At 39.2% G+C, this 23002-nt stretch overlaps 1 protein-coding gene across 4 annotated transcripts in view; it reads right to left on the bottom strand.

The window, feature by feature from the left end:
• Positions 1-406: 406 nt before the first annotated feature.
• Positions 407-23002, bottom strand: part of tnikb (TRAF2 and NCK interacting kinase b) — a 69353-nt gene continuing 46757 nt past the window's right edge. For all 4 annotated transcript variants that reach the window (XM_072378384.1, XM_072378385.1, XM_072378386.1 and 1 more), the window contains 11 exons: positions 20686-20867; positions 19527-19641; positions 16604-16718; positions 15466-15642; positions 15240-15383; positions 13952-14086; positions 13615-13715; positions 12571-12720; positions 11512-11671; positions 7219-7358; positions 407-6534 (listed from right to left, as the gene is read on the bottom strand). In XM_072378384.1, coding sequence (XP_072234485.1) covers positions 6451-6534; positions 7219-7358; positions 11512-11671; positions 12571-12720; positions 13615-13715; positions 13952-14086; positions 15240-15383; positions 15466-15642; positions 16604-16718; positions 19527-19641; positions 20686-20867 — 1503 coding nt within the window. In that variant the 3' untranslated portion in view covers positions 407-6450. The remainder of the gene's footprint in view (positions 6535-7218; positions 7359-11511; positions 11672-12570; positions 12721-13614; positions 13716-13951; positions 14087-15239; positions 15384-15465; positions 15643-16603; positions 16719-19526; positions 19642-20685; positions 20868-23002) is intronic.

The following is a 23002-nucleotide window of genomic DNA, read 5'->3' as shown; positions in this document are numbered from 1 at the left end:
CCTTCAAGAAGCCTGGAGAACTATTCCTGAAGACTACTTAAAAAAATTACAGAAAACTTGTCTGAGAGGGTTCAGAGTGCGTTGAAGAATAAAAGTGCTCGGCCCAAATATTGACTCTGAAGCTTCTTAGAGTTGTACAAAGTCTGTTTTTGCCTCATATACTGCATCTCTATTCCAGTTTTTATGAAAACCAACATATGAAGAAATTAGACGTATCTCAGGACTTTTCTACAGTATTTTATCTTTCACTACATGTTATATTTCATAGGTGGAGAGTTTTTGGACTCATTCTGAACATATATACATATGTGGAAGCACTCTGCCAGTTGTCATCATCTCTCTTTAGAGTAAAACTCCACTGTGTGTGCGTATTTTGTTGTGTGAAGAAACAGAGCAGAACGTGCGGTTGCTGTACAAGGAGAGGACATTTATTGAAGAATTCCCAACATCATGTTTTACCAGATCGAGGTGGTTTTTTGACTGATTCCAGTGATTCAGAGGAGGTGAAAACATACACTCACATGCATGCCACACACCTGTGCACACACCTACTCACCTACACACTCACGCACTCACAAGCTGACAGTCGTACATACGTTCACAGTCTTGATACGTACAAAAATTTAAATACAAATACAAATAATACCACAATAAAAACATTGTATTTATTTTTAGAAATTCTTACAGTATAGCTATGTTTTCTATTTTGTAGAAAGACAACTAAGCTTTAATAAGTGAACATTGTTTTTTGTCCTTCTCTAAAATGATCATAAGGTATCATCATAATGAAAATTATTACAGTATATATATCTTTTGATCTATGGTTTCTCAAACGGACCCTGCCTCCTGACCTTTATTCACAGGTTGTTGATCAATGCTAACATCCTGCACATGTAAAAGGCTTCAGCTGGCCTTAAAGCGCCAACGCTTGCATGTTTCGCATCCTTTAAGATCCGTGAACAACAAAAGCTATCAATTAAAAGATGAACCAGTTTCCTCACACAAATACCAGCTTTTACAGTCATCCATGGGTCAGTCCACCCCAAAAAGTGACCCTCCTACTTGTTCTTAACATACATAAATTCATATTAACAATTATTGTATAATTCTGCAGTGTACAATCATGACTGTTACTTGATAGATAAAAGCGAGGAACGGTAAGATATGTTGTTCAGCGTTATGTGAAAAATGCTTTAGGGTTCCCACCATCCAACTTGCACGGCCAAACCCACCAGTGTATTGCCTCAAACCTGCAGTTTGTATCAAGTTCATAACAAGACAGGTAAAACATGTATGTGTCCATGCAAATTGCACAATTAAATAAACAGCAATGAATTACAAAGAGCAAACTTTTGCTTGAGTCCCTTGCTTGGCTTGTCATTCCGAAAACCTTCCATCTGGACAGATTTACAGAGCTATGACAAAAACAATAAAAAATTAAAGTGGAAAAAAAAGTATGGAAGCCAAGAGCGGCCATCCTTGCAAATGTCATTATTTTATTAACATGTGATCACAGATTAATTATCTAATTATCTCAAAATAACTAAGATTGTTTTGTAGTGATGACAGGGTCAAATATGTTGTTATCTACAGACAACAAGGATTGTCTTCTCGAAACAACAGGTTAGTATATTTTCTTTTATCAAACACCACTGTCTGTGCTAAACGATTACTAAAACTCAAAGCAACAAACAGAATTACACGTGCTTTTGTTTACTGTGATAGATCCTCCCCAATTCAGTATTGAAATGAGGACACATAAACTGCTCATTTTTGAGCTCATCATAATCACCGTGGTCTTAAGAAACCAGTCCTCATTTTCTCAAAGTAACATGTCATGATCTCCAAAAAAACAAATGCAGATTTCTTAAGAAAGAGAGAATAATGAACTTCTTATCACATGAGAACAGGCTTTGTTGTCAAGAAGTAAAAAACAATTGCAGGCAAAGCTACACTCTTGGCTTCCGTAGAAAAGTAAGCAAGACAGTTACTGTTTTCTTCAGCGTTCTCTCCTGCTTTGCAAAGTTTAACATCAAAGTGAGTATTTACACAAGTGCAGAGCACACATAGCAGTATGAACACTCTTGACGACAAACAGCAACAAAAATAAAAAACCTCCCGGAGTTAGCAACTATCTACCGCCAAGTTTCTTTAGTGACAAATGATATGAAGATTTTCTTGTTTCTGTTACAGCAATTGTACAATATATACAACTGTCCTTCTTCCAAGCCAGAAACAAAACAAGACAAAGCAGCCATAGGAGCTGACTGTGTAGCATCTGCAGTGATGTGTAAAATGTATCTCCATAATGCCTCGTGGTCTGGTCCGTTTCTTCGTCTGATATATGGACTATGCCGCCTGGTGTTCATTGTGAGGAAATGCATGTTTTATTTCTTTATTTTTCAAAAGGATGAAGTGTCTGATGTTAGCAGTTATGAAATTACCATGAACAACATCTACAACACAAAGACTGTTAAAATAACAAGGCCTGGTAGTATTTTTTTGTATGAGATGATGTTAAAAGATGGATGAACCAGTATTCCCATTTTTTACAGTGATGGCTGAATATGACAGAAGTGTGCTTTTAATGTGTTCAGCGATCTCGTTTGACTGTAAAGGTAGTAGTTTGTTCACCTGTTGGCTGCTTCAGTTCCAGTGCAAAAGTAAATATTTCAACATGCAGAAGGCAAAACAGAAGGTGGAGTTTCACACGTAGAGGTACAGTGGCCCCCTTAGGTAACTCGCATATGAACACACAGGAATGTGAGGTTCACATTGAGCTCACAGCCCTACAGAAGAGACTGAAGGTGTTTCAGCAGCAGCAGCACTCAAAATGAGTGTTCACACTATGAGCAGACCTATTATTATTGTACTATTCAACATCAACGCATTTTGGCTCAATAAGGCCATCGATAATTTTTGCATTAGAAAACAAATGGTGATAGTTTTTTGGTTTCAGGATTTTTTGGAATTTTCAGAACATTACTTTATGATTCAGCAGAGAAATGCTTTGAACAACCCCACCTTTAAAACTATAATGTCTTAATTACTAGTGCACATAGGGGTTTAAGTAGCTAACTAGGTGATCCAGCTATATATATTTTACACCTAGGTAGCAAACTATATTGTCAGAATTTGAACAACAACCCAGTGGCATTAAGGTTAGAGTCAAGTTTAAAAGCCGAACCATCGATAGCACAAATCGAAGGCATGTAACAGTAACACCAGAAGTACAGGAGTTACACTTTGTGGACAGCTATTGTTATCTACAGTTGTGGGGTTTCCATTAACTACCAGATCTGATGGGAATTATGAAAATTTATCGGCGCTCTTGTTTGAAGTGAATCAACTAGGCTATGTAGTGCAGCCAGAGGGTGGTGGTATAGGCTTCACTGCTAGTGGATGTAATTGAGCTGAAGAAAGAATTGTCCTCATTCAAAACAAATCTCATGGAGGATAAACAACAAATGTGGTGGACATCCACAAGAGATAAATAAAGACAGCTCTTCTTTGGGAATTACTTAATCTCTGGAAACATCTGGGATATTATATAATATTTGGGAAAACGCCAGTCAGCCACTGAGTTTATTGTTTGTCAGCTCAGAACGGAAATAGTCTTTGTGCCACATAATTCTAATCTTTGCCAGGTCATACTCAAGTAACAAAGTTGTTTCTATTCCACGTGATGTGCATCAAATCTACTTGTAAACAGACAAAAAAAAAACACCTCACAAGAGCATATAAACTTTGTTGTGCATTAGTGGAAGTTTTTTATATTTACATTCACCTTTTCTCTAAGACTCATCATTTCTTGCCTACAAACATTTAAGCAAAACTGCTGTTGGCAATCATAAAATTTTAAAAACATCTTTATTAAATGTACATTTTCATCGTTTGTAATTCTTACTGACTTAATAATAAAATAAGTCAATCATATGAAGGTATTCCCTAGTTCAGAGTTTTGATATAGATTTGTGAAAAATGCAAACTGACAATATTTCCGAATGATCTCAAACTGTTTTTTAAAAACTGGTTGTGTTTCTTCTCTCCTTTTCTGACTAAATCGACAGCATGGTAGTAACGTTAGTTTCACTGGGCTCAATATATAATAATTTTCATGACAAGGTATACTTTGTAACCCAGAAATGGCGCCTACAGTCCAAGACACCTCAAACCATAACTGTCAGAAAGAGTGTCAGGATACAGCAGTTTCTCTGAATATTTGATGACCAAGAGTCCTTTATTATCACTATTCAAAGTATAGAGAAACTTCGAACAGTTTACGATGATGTACTTATTTATTCAAATGGCGCATTCCAAGATGACAATATAATCAGTTCTAGCTGTCATATTTCTAAATGAGTTGCCGTATCACTGTGAATGTATTGTACAGTGATTTTACAGATTAAAATCTATTAAAAACATAGATGCATGAATGTATGCTCTCTGTGTAGTTTTAAAGAGATGAGTCATATGACATGGGATCAGAGTTTAGAATTTTGAGACACAAAGTGAGCACTAGACCTTAGTCCAATGGGCTGTGATCCCCTTGAAATATTTAACAATTTCCATTAATTGTTAGTTAATCAGTTAACTGCCTGTTCATCGCCGTTTAGGAGCTTATCTCTGCCAACCGAACAGGGTTGAGTGCTGTTATCTGCCCCCCTAGTTGCGCATACCACGTTGCACAGAAACCCATCTATTTGCTTCTTCTGATTGCAGATCAAAAAATGGCTTTGGAAACCCACAGATGAAGAACAGAGGACCACCACCAACACCTGCCTTTGCAGTGACCATTTAACATTTGGTAGCTGCAAAACCCTTCATGTGACACAAATGGGATTAGCAGCCTAAGCTGTTTGGTTTGGTTAAAACAAACTCGGTTCTGTTTACCTGGTTAGGGTCATTCATTTGAGCTGGTCTGAGATCTGGTGATCAGCATCTGAAAGCAGCTAATATGGCTAATTCTTTAGCAATTTTGATTGTATTTTTAAATAATTTGGTGTCAGGAGAAGTTAAAAAAAACACTAAATATGTTCCTTAAATCTTATAAATTCGCTACACTGTTGATCTAATAATGCCTTGATTACAATCTGCATCCAGTGATGTGCATGAATGGACATGAATGTTGAACTGAACAAGTTTGTTTTTAAATGATGAAGATGAAGTAAGCACCCTTGACTGTTGTGATACGAAACAATGTTATTCTGAAGCGTGACATAAAGTGACCACACTGATCATATTGCATGGTAAACAAAGAACTGCTTAGCAGTATGGCCAGTGCTAGTAGCAAAATAACGAGGACATTCTTAACATCTAAAGGAGTTTTATGAACGCGTCAGCTCAGATTCTGAAAGAAAAATTTTCATTTTTGTAAGTAAATTGTGTCCATGGCGCCTGAAGAAAACTGTCTGCTTCAACAAATGTGCATGGAAAACATTTTAGAAGGTGACAAGACAAACATAAAATGCCAGATTAGGCATTTTAACAGTAGTATTATGCTGACTTGACTTTGTATTTTGTTTCTGTTTACACTGGTTCAGTTTGTTGCAGGCTGTGTTTGGTCTCAATCAACCATCAGTGGCTTAAACAGTGATTTCCCCACATTTCTCTCACGATTGTCAACTTTCATTTGACCCAGTCCATATTCACTCAGTGACTTGGTGCTTTTGTTTGTTGCTTCTCAAACCCATGAAGCTCTGATTGTGAAAAGAAACTAGATAAAAAGACTGATTTTAAAATTCAGCAGGCTTAGTGAGGATGTTCTCTTCTCTCAGATGCTCTATGAAAGGATTCAGATCTAGTCTAAAAATTGCAATGAGCGAAGCAATACTGGCTTTGCGAGGTGAATATAAGCACTTCTCAAAAAGTTTTGCACTTATTGTTAGATTCAGAGACAAACTCAAGTGTTTTTTTCTACCTAATGCTACTTTGCTTACTCACGACAACAACAGAGCACAGTGAGGGATTCGCTGCAGTCACAACATCTGAATCGCCACCATAAATCTTCCGACATACTCGCAGTGTGAACACCCTGTGTGAAAGTCGCTGATGTGCTACACAAAGAACTTCTCCACAGCTCAAAGGCTACTTGGCATGTCCTTTAAAGTCTCCAGATCAACCACCAGTGCAGCTCAACAGTCCTCAGCAGAGTTGAAGACGTCGTCTGCCAACAGTATGTGGAGTCATCTTTACTCTGCAGGCGGTGACATCATCCTTGAGGGTCCCCTACAGCTGAGGGTTTCTAAGTAGGGGCACACTCCTGTGGTTTAACTCCTCCTCCAGATGCTCAGTCCATTCAGCAGCTTATTGTTTTCATCCACGAGTACACACACACACACACATACAGACACACAAACACCGTCCTCCTGTCATCCATCCCTTCCTCCTGTCGGTGGCTGATGCTCAGGATGAAGAAGAGGAAGGTGGTAGGTCAAAGGAAGATGCAGGTTACCAGTTCATCATGGAGCTTCTGTTTAGGGTCATGAAGAAAACTTGACTGCTGCCTCCAGAACGCACTGAGGCGAAGAAGACCTGCAGATAACAAGACGTGGGGGACAGCATCAGCATCTACTCAGGTGTATTTAAGCAGATATGTCAGTTAGATATCTATATAGGAAATCGGATGCAGGTTATTTACTTATTGATAACATTAAGATTAAACAAAAACTACTATGATGATTTTCAATATTGTCACCGGGGATGAGGGTAAAGAAAAACCCTTTAAATATTGCCTGCCCTTTGAACACTGTAGCATCATCAACAGGCTGAAGTTGAAGGTGCCTTCATAAATATAGTTTCTGATCCATATGCTTACTCTTTTATAGATTATACACTGTTCACATTTTTTTCAAAGCATCCAATGAAATATGTTCGTATGATGGAATTCCCATTCTTAATCGATTTAATAAAAAATGCATAAACAGTCCACAGACCACATTCCTTTCATCTATTTGTACAGATGATCTCCATACCAAACCCTACAAGTGGAGACTTAATAATTCTACTTAGTAAGTCAGACATGAGAACTTCTTATAACAGATTCTTAATCTAGGGTCACTGTGACGAAGCCTTTGAAGTGGTGATGATTAAAGCCTCTGCTAACTTTCTAAACAACTGACACAAAACAACTGTTGTTTTTTTAAGATTTAAGACGGCAGAAAACTCCAGATGCGCCGATATGTGCTGACTGGGGATGACACAGAACAGAAAACCCACCTTGTCGTTCCTCTCCGTCAGGAACTTCAGTCGCTGAGCTCGCTTGTGCATGAAAACTCCGTCGAGGTGTCCCGTTTCCACGGAGCGGATCTCAATGGCCTTCTCTCCCCAACCCATGATCTGGTTGGAGTGGATGTAGGCTGTACATACACATCCACACACACACACACACACGCACACACACACAGAGGGAGATTGGACAGGAGAAGACTCAGCACCAGTCTCACACCCAAGCCAATCACACCTCGAGGCCGCCTCCGCCTCACCTACGGGAGATTATTGCAGCAGTTTCTGACTGAACGATCTCGACATCAGAGTTGAGGAAGACGCTGTCATAGCAACAGTAACGCAGGACAGCGGGACGGACTTGCTGGGTGTCCATTGATTTGAATCGGTTTGAAGTTGATATTTGATTTGAATGAATTATTTGAGCATCTGTGACTGGCGCTGGTGGTCTGAACAACAGGACGGCTGGCTTACCTTTCAGCAGCTTCACAGTAAAATCTTTCCAGTGGTTCACCCACAGATGGGTCCTTTATCACTGTGAGCTTCATAAGCCAGTATTACAGCTCTGACATTACAAGTCAGCCAGTCACAACAGTTATACAGCTTTCTGTTGGATGTAAGACCACATACTGATATTATGTTATTTTACTTATAAAGAATGTAGTGAAAGTTGATTCTCTAAAACAGAGGCCATCTCATTTCTGATGGCGTACAAATGATGACACCTTGCCAAGCAGCCAAACTGTGCAACACCAAATCAGTGGAGACTGGTCAGCAGTGTGGGTCAAGCTTGCAATGATGTCAGATGGTCTTTTTCAAAATATAATTATATCTAACTTTTGTTTTAAGTTTTAAATAATGTTGGAAACCATCACCTTAACAAGCAAACACTTATCTGATGAATGTGGCACAAACTGATTGATTGAAAATAGTTTTCAGCCACATAAGGACACTGTATGCAAACAGACACTATTAAGTGATGGCCTCGTCCTCATGGTCACCCAGGGTCAGTGCAGCTTCGGTTTACAGTTGCTGCCGGTGTTTGTAACTCAAAATGCTTTTAATTCAAAAAGGGGATCGATCAACAGCTCATCAACACAACATGTGTGTGCAAAATTAAATATTTCAATGCAGGTTTTATATTTTTCCTGGGAGATGGGGGGCTGAGGCCAGGCTTGGCTGTGAGAAACTCTGGTCTGACAGAAAAGTACATATATACACACGTTAACAGGAGATGATGTCACATAAGTGCTTCGGGACAGAGATGTTGTTGGTCAAACACACATGTTCTACAAATCAGGATGTTCACTGACACCTAAAAAATAATATTGACGTTGAAAGGAAAAACTCCTTTCCAACACTTGTCCTGGATTTGCTCAGCTGTACTACGCCCATTTTTGCTTCTTCCTCATGCAATTTGACTGAGTAAATTGATTAATACCAGATTTATTTAGATGTAGGTCAGTTACTCTGGTCGTAGGCTGACCCTTTATTGCACCTCTTGGGCTGCTAAATCTTATAAACATTTTGCTTTGTTGAACAGCTCATTCAGTCAAGGATGAAAGTAAGAATGAATGTGAAATTTCTTTTTTAAAATACGAGACAGAACAAGAGAACAGAAGTCAACACAGCAGACAGACTAAAATACACATGAAAAAAAGGAGTGAGTAGAAAGTGAAGGCATTTGTCTGCAGGAGGAATGTGGATTGAAGGTAAATCTCTGCAGCAGATGGGTGGTCAACACTTATGTTAAAGACATACATTGAGTTTTTGGGGTGTTGTACCTTTAGTCAACTTACCTATGAAGTGATGAGAACAGCAGCACTGAAACTTTTCATGAGCTCCAGGCAGATTATAACACTGTAAAGCTAATCTTCATGTGTAATGTGTTTTAAGGATTAAATGTGTTTCTTTTTGTCCTGTACATCACTCAGCTTGAACACCAGAGGGGTGAACTATGAAGCAAAAGGAATCAGTTTTCGAAGTTGTCACGAGGACGGCTCTTTTGTAAGGGGGCTTTTTTTTTGTAAGGTAACTTATGCTGAACACTGGAACTGCTTCAGAGGACGTTAAAAGGTCAAGTTAAATGAGTTATCAAAAACACGAGCATTTCACATGGTCTTTTGAAAAAAAGAGATTATTTCCTGAGAGAAACTGGTCTACAGTACTGTACAAAAGTCTAGATCCAGCCCACATTTCCAGATATATGTCCAGGAAAACAGGAAAGTGTTGTAGGAATTTATTGAAACGTGCAAACATAAATGCAAATACAATATATAAGGCAAAAACAGAGTTTGTACAATTCTAAGGTGCTTGAAAATCAATATTTGGTCCGAGCACCTTTATTCTCCAACACAGCCTGAACACTCTTATATGAGCTTTCTGTCATTTCTTTAAGGAGTCTTCAGGAATAGTTCTCCAGGCCTCTTGAAGGACATCCCAAAGCTCTTCTTTGGATGTCGGCTGCCTTTTGTTCCGTTCTCTGTCAAGATGATCCCACACTGCTTCAATAATGTTGAGGTCCGGGCTCTGGGGAGGATTCATCCCTCCATCAGACCTGTTGCCACTGATTTTCAGTCCACTTCTTGTGTCATTTGGCATAGCTCAGCCTTTTCTCCCTGTTTCCCTTCCTTAAGAATGGCTTCTTGACAGCCACCCTTCCATGGAGACCATTTCTGATGAGGCTTGGGCCAACAGTAGATGGATCAGCTGAAGGTCCAGATGCATCTCTCAGGTCCTGTGTCAGTTCTTTGCTGGATTTTTTCCTCTTTCTTAAGGACATCACTTTCAGATACTGTTCATCTGCTGTAGATATTTTTTTAGGCCTGACACGTCTTCTTTTGTCCTCCACTTGTCCAGTTTTCTCAAATGTTTTAAGGACACACTGCACACCACGCTGAGATATGCCAAGTTTTCAGCTAATAGCTCTTTGGGAATCACCTTGTTGCTGCAAAAATACTGTTTTCTGTCTGTAAAATCAAAAGCAGCCAATGTCCAAAGAAAAACTCTGAAAGACCAAAGCTTGGAGAACTATTTCTCAAGACCACTTTAAAAGGTTACAAGAAAGTCTGGCTGCTGCTTAAAAGCAACCTTTAAAGAAATGAGGGCTGGATCAGGACTTTTACAGTACTCTAAATATTTGAACATACACTATCAATGTAAACAAATGAAGCAGTATTTGTTGCCTATGTATCTCCTTCTCTTCTTAAGTATGTGAGATGTCAAACAAGAAGAGGGACTACAATTAACCCACTGGGGTTCCAGTGACCAGCATTAGATCCAACATTTTAGGGACATACTCCTTTATTGGTATACATTGTTAGACATTTCTTGACAGTTTATCCATAAAACTGTCCTTTTCATCTGTATGTTTGTAGCCTTTTTTAAAAATAGCTTTAATTATCTTGACAATTGGGTATGTGCTGAAGCGATTTCACCAAAATAAAATTGTGAAATAGGTATATTTTTTGCATCTATTTTCTTCTACGCATCCTATGAGCCTGCTCCATGGCATCAGGAACATCTATTTCCTGGGTTATTTTGAATATTGGACAGCACATGGAGCTTGTAGTCTACTAGCATGATTAATGCATAAAATATTTTCTTATTCAATCATTTAATCTGACTAAGATCCAAGTGTGATAAGAAAATTTAATTATTATTATTCTTTTTTTAAAATCGCCCTTGTCTGTGATGTGTGTACTATTTCTTCTTTTGTAACTACTTTATTCAACAGTTACTGCCCTTCAAATTGACAGGACTGGTTTTTGGTTCTAAATATTTATGAAAGTCGGATTGAATGTGTATTTTTGAGATTCCTGTTAGAGGACATGCTCAGTCATTGTGATGAGTGTTTACTTTACTCATGATAAATCCTAGCATCTAAGGCACAACATATGGAGGTGGTCTTGAATTAAAAGAAAATCACCCACATGAGTTTTTCTCCAAAGATCAAGATAGTGTGCCCAAAAAATGTAAGCAGGGAGCGATGGAGCAGTGGTGATGGAGGTGCTTTCGTTCTCATCACTTTAGCACGTTAAGTTGAACAACTCAGTCTCCCAAAAACCTGTTGCATCCCTTTAAGCAGCCACTGAAACAGGTGAAACTACAGTCTTGGCTTCTTGTTCAAAGGTGTAACTAAAAGCAAAAGGCCGGAAAAGGTAAGAGTGCTGCTTTAAACGGAGGAGGGGTGTGGTAGATAGTGAGGGTGAAAGATGATCTGCTGAGATCGCTTATAGAGGTCAGAGGTCAGGGTTCAAGGAGAAGCGAGCTGATTGGTTGACGTACCGACGGAGGTGGGCATCTCGCCCCACTGCAGCACCACGTCTTTGGTGATGCGTCCATAGGTGTTGACGTAGACGCCCTCATCCTCGTAGCACAGCAGCATCTCCATGCCGTCCGTCTTGGGCAGAACCACGATGGCGTGCGGGGTCACCTGACCCTGAATCTGCCGGGACGACACACGGGAGGGAGTTGGAGGGGGTAGGGGCAGGAGGTTAGGAGCTGCTGGGCCCCCCTAACCCCCCCCTTCCCCACCCTGAGAGAGAAGAAACTGCTGCAACAATAGAGTCTCCCGCTCCTCAACCACGCAAATGCCATGGAAACAGACATGAGCACAGCGTGATTCATGACTGCCAAAAGCAAGTGAGGCGGTTGCTGTGGTTACCGTCTCCCACCCCCACCATCTCTGACTGTAACCAGACCGGTTAGAGGATGACACTGACTCACCTGCTTCATCACTCATTCATTCAACCACCAAACTCAGTATTTTAACTGTCATTCACTGACAAAGTCGTTCCATCATTCATTCTCTTATTTACTCACAAATCAAAACACCATGTCACAATCTAAAAGTTATTTTCTTGCATCCCCACTTATTCAATCAGTCATTCATTCAATGTCTAATTTATTTCACTCACTCATGAGCACATCAACTGATGTTTTCAATATTTGATTAATTTCAGTGGCTTTCAGTGGTTTTTAATTTATTATTCTTTCATACATGTAATCCTTTCACTCACTTACTTATTCAACGTTTATCCATTATGTCACTGCCCTCCCCTCTCATTTTTTTTATAGGTAATTAATCATCACTTCATTTGTTCAGTCACTCACAAAATCCCTCATTCACTGGGTCACTCATTCATTTTAAGAGCCTGACCAAACCATAAGCCCACCATTAACCTAAATCCAATATTAATCCAGTTCTCCACCTTAATATTTGATTATTTATATTATGGGGACCTGTCCCCATATCATAAATAAATTATGGGTCCCCACAATGTACTAACACCCCCTACACACACGTACACACACTCACACCCACACACATACACTGAGTCTTACATGTGAGGGGATGTAAATGTCGTAGGGGTTTCCAGAGTCAACATCGATGACATGGAAGCCAGCACTGGAGCCGTAGATGACTTTTAACCTCTGGCCCTCCTCCACAGTCAGGTCCACCAGCATGGGGCGATGCTGCAGGTCTGTGAAAGACTGGGAAATAAAGAGGTCGATGACTGATGAAGAGCTGAGGTCGGGACATATAACCCTTTTCACACATATTCTGTAGCATATCAGTATGTTATGTAAATTCCTGATCCTAAAACTCTTGGGCATCCAGGAACTGAGATAGTGGATACTGGTTTCCAGTACGGAACCATTTTGCCTTACAGTCTGTTGATGTTTTTGTGGGCTTTTAATGGCTACTTTGTGGCCTCTTCAACATAACAAATTCACGTGTATGGCTGTACATGTTCAGGGCTATATTTATATTATTTGCTATTACCTTTCACTTCATAAAAAAATATTGGACCAAGAGCACACCTAGAAATGACCAAAGTTTATTTTAAAGCAATGATTTATTATTATCTTGAAACCATGGTCTGAATATTAAATTTTAATTTCCTGTATTTTAGTTAAGAGTAAAAACAAAATCCAGCAGCATGTCCTGTAAAATATTTGTGTTGCTGAATATGAGAAAATATTTTTTTGTAAAAGTTTGTAAAAATTGAAAACATAAAAATTTACAACAGCTTTCTATTTTGAACATAAAACATTCTGACAGGCTCTAAAACATTTAGGGCTTTTGTCTGGAAATTGTTGAAAAGTCATAATATTGCTAATGATATACTTGACCTACTAAGACTAAATCAGTTAAATAATCAAATCTGAAATGATTTCCTATCTTTGTTATCAATCTCAGTACATTTTTGCTTCCTGGTGACTTCAGTTTCGAACCCTAACCTAAGCCGTTTCTTGGTAACATAATGAACTACACATAAACAAAAATAAATCACAATCATGCTGCTCGTGCACATCTGTGTTTTTAGCTTTCATGTTCTCAGCTACAAATGTCTTTTCTGAATACCTCAAGCACACTCCAATTACCTTGAAGGCCATAAACTTGTGGTAAGGTTTTGGTGCCCATGCGTAGATTTCAACAGAGTTCTTCAGAGCGATCACCAAGAATTTAATCCTCTCATATTTCACTGCAAGAAAACATAAAAACAAGTGAAACAAAATACCTGAAAAAAAAGTGCTTTTGTTTTTTGATGAACTTTAAATGCAGATCCACAAAAAAAGAAAAAAAATCAACTGAGCAGCAATTCACTTGCTGTTATTCTGACAACTCCTTATCTTAAATCTTATGTTTACCTAACTTTTTGTCACTACATTGTGTGAAAAGGTTTATCTCCTCACAGCACACATAAACCAGCTCTCGTACCGACTTTGTAGTGCACGCAGCCCTCCAGTTCCCCAACAGTGATCCAGCCCTGTTTCTTTTCCACTTCAGGGTCATTGTGTAATATCCTGTTCCTCAGCCAAGACAGGTAGTAAACACGCAGCTTGTTCTTCTTTCCTGGTTTGGGAAAAATGCTTTCATAGAATGTGAGAGGAAACAACATCCCTCTAATACATGCAACAGGGTTACCATCAGGTGTTACATATCAGGATTTGTTTTAAATTTGTACTGTGCAGCAGTAAGAAGATCAACAAAGAAGAAAAAAAGTAGTACCATGACAACATGTCCAGCAAAACAAAAATGCCTTCTAAATGATCATATTAGTTTAACCTTTATAAAGAAATTTGACCAGTGGAGATTCTGTTTCTGGACTGACACCAAGGACTGATTCAGGGTCAGGTGACCCCCCAGGTAAGGGCTCAACAACAGCACAGTACTGTGTAAAGACCTGAGCCACCTCTCATTCCTTATATATGTCCAGGAAAACGCAAACTATTGTATGAAATATTTTAAATGTGTAAATTCAGCATAAAAGGAATAAACATAATTTGTACAGTCCTAAAGAGCTTTAAAGTGAATATTTGGTCTGAGCACCTTTATTCTTCACACCACCTGAACCCTCTTAGACAAGCTTTCTGTCATTTCTTTAAGGAGTCTTCAGGAATAGTTCTCCAGGCTTCTTAAAGGACATCCCAAAGCTCTTCTTTGGATGTTGGCTGCCTTTTGTTCTGTTCTCTGTCAGATGATCCCACACTGCTTCAATAATGTTGAGGTCCGGGCTCTGGGAAGGATTCATCCCTCCATAAGACCTGTTGCCACTGATTTTCAGTCCACTTCCAAGTTTTCAGCTAATAGCTCTTTGGGAATCACCTTGTTGCTGCAAAAATACTATTTTCTGTCTGTCAAACTGAAAGCAGCCAAAAGCAGCCAATGTCCAAAGAAAAACTCTTCAGAAAGCCTGGAGAACTATTAATCCAGCCCACTTTAAAAGATTACAACATAGTCTGGCTGCTTGGAAGGAAAATATAAAGAACTGAGGGCTCTACCGTACAATTCATTCACATGTGAAAGAAGTTAAACCAAATTTTTCCACAACAAGAAATAGTTTACTGTAACAGCACCACAAGATATTTTAGCCTGAGTAGTTAAAAAAAAACACGTTACAGACTTTAAATGGTAAATGTTTAAGCGAACTTAGTTCTGTGATGTTCACATGAGAAGTTATTAAGCATTAAACAGCTTCATAAAGGGATCACAAAGGTTTACCAACCTGAGATGGTGACCAGGACATTGAGTCCCTCCAGGACGTCCATCTGTTGGAAGCGTCTTCGATTAATCAGATTGTAAACTTTGCCCTGACCGCTCCGATCCAGCAGCATCAGGCCGTTCTCCGTCCCCACCAGCAGGTTCACCCCTGCAAACACAAGAGTCTGATTTTTACCACCTGTGTGACCACACACACGATTAAAATCTCTGTGAAGTTGTTGCCATCTCACCCCAAAGAGCGGCACAAAGAATCTCAGAGTTGAAGCGTTTCTTGTATTTTCGAATCTCGGGTGTGTCGCTGTGAGGTCGGATGTTAGTTGGGTTGACGTTGACCACAGAGATCTTCCTGGCCTCGTTGAGCCTCGCCTGCTCCTGTTCCTGTTTCAGCAGCTCATCGGCGAACAGCGCTGCAGCACAACACAGCGACATCATCATCTGACAATACTTTGAGTCTTTTCATTCATTATGTAAAACCTCAATTCTAACTGTGCTATTTGACAGCACGCTGAGAATAGAGACATGAATGTTACATCTTTTTATTTTACAAGCTATTTCTAACCTAAACAAAAGTATTTCAGTACTAAATCACTCCTGTGAGAACGGCAGTAATTAAAAAGGAACTGTAACTCTCTGAACCTTTTACTGCAGTATTAGGTCTTTAATACATCTTATAATAATCAGTTTGTCCATCCAAACTCATAATTTTTGGCTTATTTTAAATTTCATTAATCTTATACTTGATTAACTTTTCTCATTGAACTGTATCTTGGACAGTTTAAACTGTGTCTAAAATTCAAAATCCATTTTTCCCCCGGTTTTAATCATTTCTATCTAAGATAAATAGTATAATCTTAAAAATGAACCCTGCTTTTAAGAACCTGTTTTGGGGATCAGAGGGTTAAAAAACAAAGCACAACATTTGATACTTTTTCTTCCATATGATTGCAAACATTTGACCCCTGTTAAGTCTTTTGATTTTGGTTCAAGCACATCATTTCATCACTTCCCCTCTGTTATCTATGTCGATTCCAGAGGAGGTCAAAATAATTTTTTTGGGGGTTGACAGATGGTTGAGGGAGATGAAATCAAATAATAAAAATAAAATGTCATATTTTAGATGGGGAAATGGTTTATACAGTATGTAGCCTGATTAATCTGAGGGTGACACTTGAATCATTCACATTATCACCAGAAATATATGACAACAGTCTCACGTTGGTGTTGATCTATGAGCAACCTGATGCTAAGAGGTCCTGATTGAGGATCCAAAAGTAAAGTGATGAGTTAGTTGTGAGATTGAATCTTCCCTTCAAAGGGATCCAGGGCACCCGGCTTATCTGTGAGTCCTCATTCAAACAGGAAATGTACCTGCAGCAGAGCTTGTATCATCATCATCATCATCTGTCGGGGAGGTCCCGTATACCCGCGGATCAACAAAAGGCGTAAAGGAAGACTTGGAGCCTCCACTGCCTCCCATCCCATACTGCAGATCATAGAAACAGAAAGGAAGACTTAGTCACACGTTTGTCTGATGGTTTGTTAGTTTGCAGAAAACCGGATGAAACAGGTATCAAAATGAAGGAAACACATGAGTTCACTAAAGATATTTTTGGTGTCCCAGTGAGAAAAACTGGTCCTCATTAGTGTTTCCTTTATTTTGTCAGCTACATGTTTTATGCACTCAGGAACAGGGTGGAGGGTACTTCCTGGATCAGAGGCTGGAAGACAGAAAGAGGAAAGCAGCAAAACAGGGATCAAACAGCGGAGTGGAGGGAAGAAATCCAATTTTTTTCTTCTGTGAGGCAGGAAATAAAAGGTGCCAACAGGTTAAGCTGAACATGAGGCCGAGAACAGTGGATATGAAAATTTTAAGACTAAATCAACAGTGAATGGATATTTCATGTTGTGTGTGTGGCATAGTTATTGTTCATTAACTCGTATTTAACAGCTCAACTTCCTATGACAGAGCGAGCCTTTTTTATTCTTTCCTGACATCTAGTTTGGGGATAGATGAGGGGCACTAGAGGTACGCCCCCCAAAAATGTAAATGTGAATTCAAATGTCTCAACCATGTTTCTGTGAAGTTTACAAAGGAAGTTATGAAGCATTGAGGGGTTACCTTTTACAGGGATTATTAAAATCAGATCGGAGGCCCCACCTGTGTTTGATCAAATCAATGCTACGCTCATAAAAACAGTGATGATTTACTGATATTATACTGAGCAGCTTTGATTATTTTTGTCCACAACCTGCAATAACAGCACCCACTTCGGTCTTAAAAGGCCTTAAGCTTGAGTTTACAGTAATTTCCCATGCTGAAAAAGCACCAAACTGTTTGGTGAAGGGTTTGTGGACAGGTGAGCAGGGTGAGGGAGGGGAGGTTCTCAGGGGCTGGGATTTGGATGCTGCTCCACCTACTTGGGCCCCAGAGGTTTCGCCTGGGGAGGCCAGAGGGGAGGTGCTCTGCAGCACCAAATCTGGGAGACTGGTGTCGCCAAGGAACATATTAGCGTTGCCGGGGAAACCGATGCTACCGGCAGAGCTCCGCCTCCATCCCCTATGTCTCTGGAAAAAGAAAAAGAGGGACGGACTACTGTGCAGGGAGGTTGTGATTGACAGTTCAGGTGATAAAGGGAAGTAGAACCCTGCTGAGTGAAGGTGTGTTTGTTTCTGACTTTAGATAAAATAAAATATTCCCACTGGTATATTTTTGTTTGTTTTTGTGTAAAGGCCCCTGAAAACATAACCATCACAGCACCTTTACTTTCAATTACAATACAAGATGAAGCATACAGTCATGTCAAAAAATACACCCTCTTTCAATTCTAAGTTGATGTGTTCATGCACAGCTCTCTTAAGGTCCCACCACAGCATTTCAGTCAGGTTGAGGTCTGGACTTTGACTGGACCTTTGCAACACCTTGATTCTTTTCTTTTTCAGAGATTCTGTTGTAGATTTGCTGCTGCGTTTGGGATCATTATTCTGTTGATGACCCAGTTTCAGCCCAGCTTTAGCTGTGGGACAGATGGCCTCACATTTGACTCTAGAATACTTTGGTATCCAGAGGAGTTCATGGTGGACTCAATGACTGCAAGGTGCCCAGGTCCTGTGGCTGCAGAACAAGCCCAAACCATCAGCCCTTCACCACCGTGCTTGACAGTTGGTATGAGGTGTTTGTGCTGATATGCTGTGTTTGGTTTCCTCCAAACGTGCTGCTGTGCATTATGACCAAACATCTTGTTTGTCTTGTGGTTTGTTCAGATGCAGCTTTACAAACCTAAGCTGTGCTGCCATGTTCTTTTAGAGAGAGGAGGCTTTCTCCTGCAGCCCTTCCAAACAAGCCATAAACAGTCTTTTTCTAATTGTACTGCCATGAACTTTAACATTTAACATGCTAACTGAGGCCTGTAGAGTCTGAGATGTAGCTCTTGGGTTTTTGACCTTGGGGTGAACTTGCTGGGACGTCCACTCCTGGGAAACATGATGTTTTCCACTTGTGAATAAACTTTCTCTCTGTAGAATGATTGACTCCAAATAGTTTGGAAATGGCCTTATAACCCTTCCCAGATTGATGGGCAGCAACAGTTGCTTCTCTAAGATCATTGCTGAAGTCTTTCCTCCTTGGCATTGTGTTAATACACACCTGAATGCTCCAGACCAGCAAACTGACAAAACCTCAGGATTCACTTAGTTTTTTACACACTACTTCTGTGTTTTGTCACAGTTTTTGATCAATAAATAATGATACAGTCTAATATGTCATGTGTTGGTGTTCATCTGAGGTTGGATTTAACTCATTTTAAGACCTGGTAAGAACTAGATGTACTTTTTTTTATCATGTTCTGATAAAGAACTTAGATCTTAGAACTGAAAGAGGGTGTACAATATTAGTTAATAATAATTTGATCACTTTTTTCCTAAAGAAAACCTCCACAAAAGTCTTTGATCACAAGTTTTCCATATATTTACACATTTACGTATATTAATTTAATATGATCAAAGGAATAAGCTATTTAAATAGCTTAAAGTCAGATACCACGATAAGCAATGTATCTACTGAACTCAATTAATCTGAATCAGTTTCTAATAAATAAATACTACTGGAAAAACTGCCAGATGTTCAACCAGCTGATAATCTTGAACAGATGTGTTTATCAGGGGTTTATGTGGTCAAACCATAATGCTAACAGACCAGAACACAAGCTGTAAACCCCTCAGCCATGCAGGGATGATGTTTGTGGGGTCAGTGGAGTTCATTTGCCAAAGGTCAGAGGTCAAAACTGTGTCTCACCTCACGCATCATCAGGGTGCTGTTCTGGGAGCTGTTTCCATATGAGTCGCCGTGGTTGTCATTGTGGCTTCCAATCATGCTGAATGGCTCATTGGAACTTTGGCTTGAGGGAGGCCTGAAAGAGAGAGGTAAAACTCTTAAATTACTCTTAAACTGTAAATTAAAACTTCTTAACTTGTAAGGTTTTTCCTGCCAGGTGTTCAAATAAAACTGGGTAAGAAGAGAAATTAGTCAATTTGTGTTTTAATGTGTTAAAATCCACAAAGACTATTTCACTTATATTAATTTAGATATACAATAAATAGAATTTTACATGCTGTACAACAAGTTAATATATTTGATCAAACTTGTTTGCAAAAAGCCTTTTCTTGTATCTAAGCTAAAATTCTCCTCCCAAAACCTGCACTGCCTACAGAACATAACTCGAAACCCTCCTCCTGGTGTACAGTTTGTTCCTGTAAAACTGTCCACTTGTGATCAGTTCAACCAGGATGCACATTAGTACAAGCAGGAAAACATGTAAAAGTATTTAATGTTGCATCTTCAGGGTACATTTCCAATTGTAGCAGACCTCTCAGGTCAAGTAATCAGCAATTTCCCAGAGTTAAAGATACCTGAAGAGCAATCAATGTTGGCCCACTTTGGGCTCCCTAACAACAACGAGCGTTATTGCTGACCATGTGCATTACTTACCAACTTCTACTGGCTACTTTTATGCACAAAATTTATAAAATCACGCACAAAGGTCATCTCTTGGTTATGAACAACAGCCTCAGTGGTCAGTGGAGAAAATGAAGCTGGAAATAGCATCATAAAGGAACGTTTCCAGCATTTCAACAAGAGCTGAAGCAGCAAATGCTTATTTTGCTTTTCTTTATCAGGATACAGATGTAAATTCCAGAAAAGCTGGGAAATTTTCTTTTTTTAGATGATGAAGAACCTCCTGATCCCTGTAATCCCTAAATAGACCAGTGAGCAGTGCTGACCAATATTTCATTGGGGTCATCAGATGGGAACCTCAAGTCAATCTAAACATATGTTATAGCCCTAAAAGCCCAATTTTAACAGACTGAAACGGACTGTGGAAGCCAGTTCCTCCTCCTTGAGGAACTTCTTATTCCCAGTCGAAGTGGGAGCTGATGTTGAATGCCTTACTCACATAATGCGCGGTATATCGCTGACAGCCACTGTTCCGTCATTAGCCCCTCCTTCTCCCTCCTCATCCTCACTGCTGTGAGACTCTTCACTGGATGATGAGTAGTCTGTCACTTTGACTGGCGGGCGGCTGGTTTCTTCCCCCTGTCGCAGCTCCCTCAGCTCTTTGGCCAGAGCCGTCAAATCCTGGAGGACAAGAAATCAAGCATCACACCAAGAAAAAGGCAACACTCAAAGGTTAAACCAGGGGAATAAACTCATAAAACATGATGAGTTTCAACCCGCTAAAGGCGTAAAAAGACCTGTCCATCTGTTTACTTAACATATACAGTCTCAGAAGAGCTGCAGAAACAGTCTGGTTGGAGGATGCATTACTACAAAACAACTCTTTCAGTTTAAGACTGAGATCACAAAACACACAAAATGTTTAATGCACTAAGTAGAAATGTAGTTTACTGCTGAAGATAATTTACATTATAAATAGCATTTCAAATGTTATCTGGTTTTGTGTTTGATTCTAAAAAGCAGAGATTCCACATTAAAGCAATATCAGGCGACTTTTGAACCTCACAGTCTCTCCAGCTGCAGCTGCTTCAACAACAAAATAACTGAAGCAAATTTAGAGGACATCAGTGTATTTCTGACTGAACAAACAAATAGACAAAATAACAACCAGACAGATTTTTGTCGACACCATGCAGGTTGTTAGTAAGGTCCATTTAGATTTCTGCCAAATGGCTGAATCTTCGTCATGAGGAGGGCGGCGAGCAGGGGGAGAAAACAGGGAGTCAAACAGACGTCGCCATGCCTCAGTGTTAAAGATCAGACTTTAAAATCAGCCTCTGTAACATCTCATTCTTAGCAGCCACAGATAAATAAACATAAATGCTTCAGTCAGCTCACGTGATGCATCTGTCCTGCCGCCATATTGCAGCAGGTTTCAGAAACTGAACCAGAAGAAAATTTGAAAAAGAAGCAGAAAAGAACACCGTAATCCTCTGGTTGTGTTGAATTTAACCTGAGAGCAGACTATCTGCATTTTATATGATATAAATGAATGAAGGTGACTGTGGATGGCTTCAATATTTCAATTTCCAACTGCTTTAATGACATTTATTCAAATTCACAAGAGCAGTTTATCAGGATTTCTTGTTAAATTGAAACTCTACACAAACCTGCTAAAATAGTGAATGTGTGCATGAGGAAAATCAAACTACAAATGCAATTAAATCATTGAAAAAAAAAGGTAAGAGTGATAACATAAAAATATATTTAAAATTTGTTCTACAAATATAATTATATTAAATAAAACAAAAAATAATTGTAGAAAATACTAAAATAATGTAGAAATGGATTCTCACTGAATAAAACTATGGAAATTGCATTATCTTTATCAATTAGTTGAATAAAAAGTCTTTGTAAGACTTTAAAGAAATGTTAAATGAAAAATAAATATATTTTACAGGAAATTTGTTATCAAATTAAATGAAAACTTAAGCAACAAAATATTACAGTACAAAACAGATAATTACTGGAAATTAATGCTGAACTTAAGTAATCAGTTAGTTTGGTTTAAATCTAATTTTCAAAACTATAAATAATTTAATTATCAAAGCTGCACCCCAAACATATTTAGAAAATAATTCCACCAAAAGTACTTTTTTATTTTAAAGTTCAGCTGCTACTATCCACAAAGAACATCAGAACTTAAAGTTTCTATTTCAAACCACATTTCATGCATCGCTAACAAGTATCTGCTGGAAATTAGTTTGAAAATGTGTTGAGTTGTGTGTTTGTTCTCATAGATGTGCACCACATAGCTTAGGAGGGTCCTGTAGCAACATGGCGGCTGCACTGATGCATCACAGCAAAAAACAGAAGCCACTATTAAGATATCCACATGTAAATATCACGGCTGGAACATGAGAGGGTAAATGTAACTGACAGGAAGTGGACAAAGTGGGTGAGCTGGGGTGAGGCTAATGGGAGGACTGGAGGGTAGTGCGGGTGGGGTTGGGGGGTGTGGGTGTTATCTTACCAACTCCTCCTGATGATAAAGAGAGGAACGGTAAAATGGAAGAAGAAAGAAAGAAAGTGTGACAGTGGAAATGAAACATGAGAGCAGAAGTGTCTGAAGTGGCATCAGGAAGAGTCGGACAGTCACCGATCAACCATCAACGACAGCTTCCTGCCCGATAAAAGAGGAAAACACTACAGCTGCATCATTTTACCAGAGACAGACAGAAGAGGGGAAAGGTGGGTTTTCACATGTTCTTCTGTTTAAAGTTAATAAAGAACAGGAAAAGTTTGACCTTTAAAGT

This window comes from Leuresthes tenuis, unplaced genomic scaffold (genome assembly GCF_036924035.1).
Source record: "Leuresthes tenuis unplaced genomic scaffold, fLeuTen1.0.hap1 SCAF_24, whole genome shotgun sequence".
Lineage (NCBI taxonomy): Eukaryota > Metazoa > Chordata > Actinopteri > Atheriniformes > Atherinopsidae > Leuresthes > Leuresthes tenuis.
The sequence above is the reverse complement of the archived record's forward strand: the minus strand, read 5'-3'. Positions and strand labels throughout refer to the sequence as shown.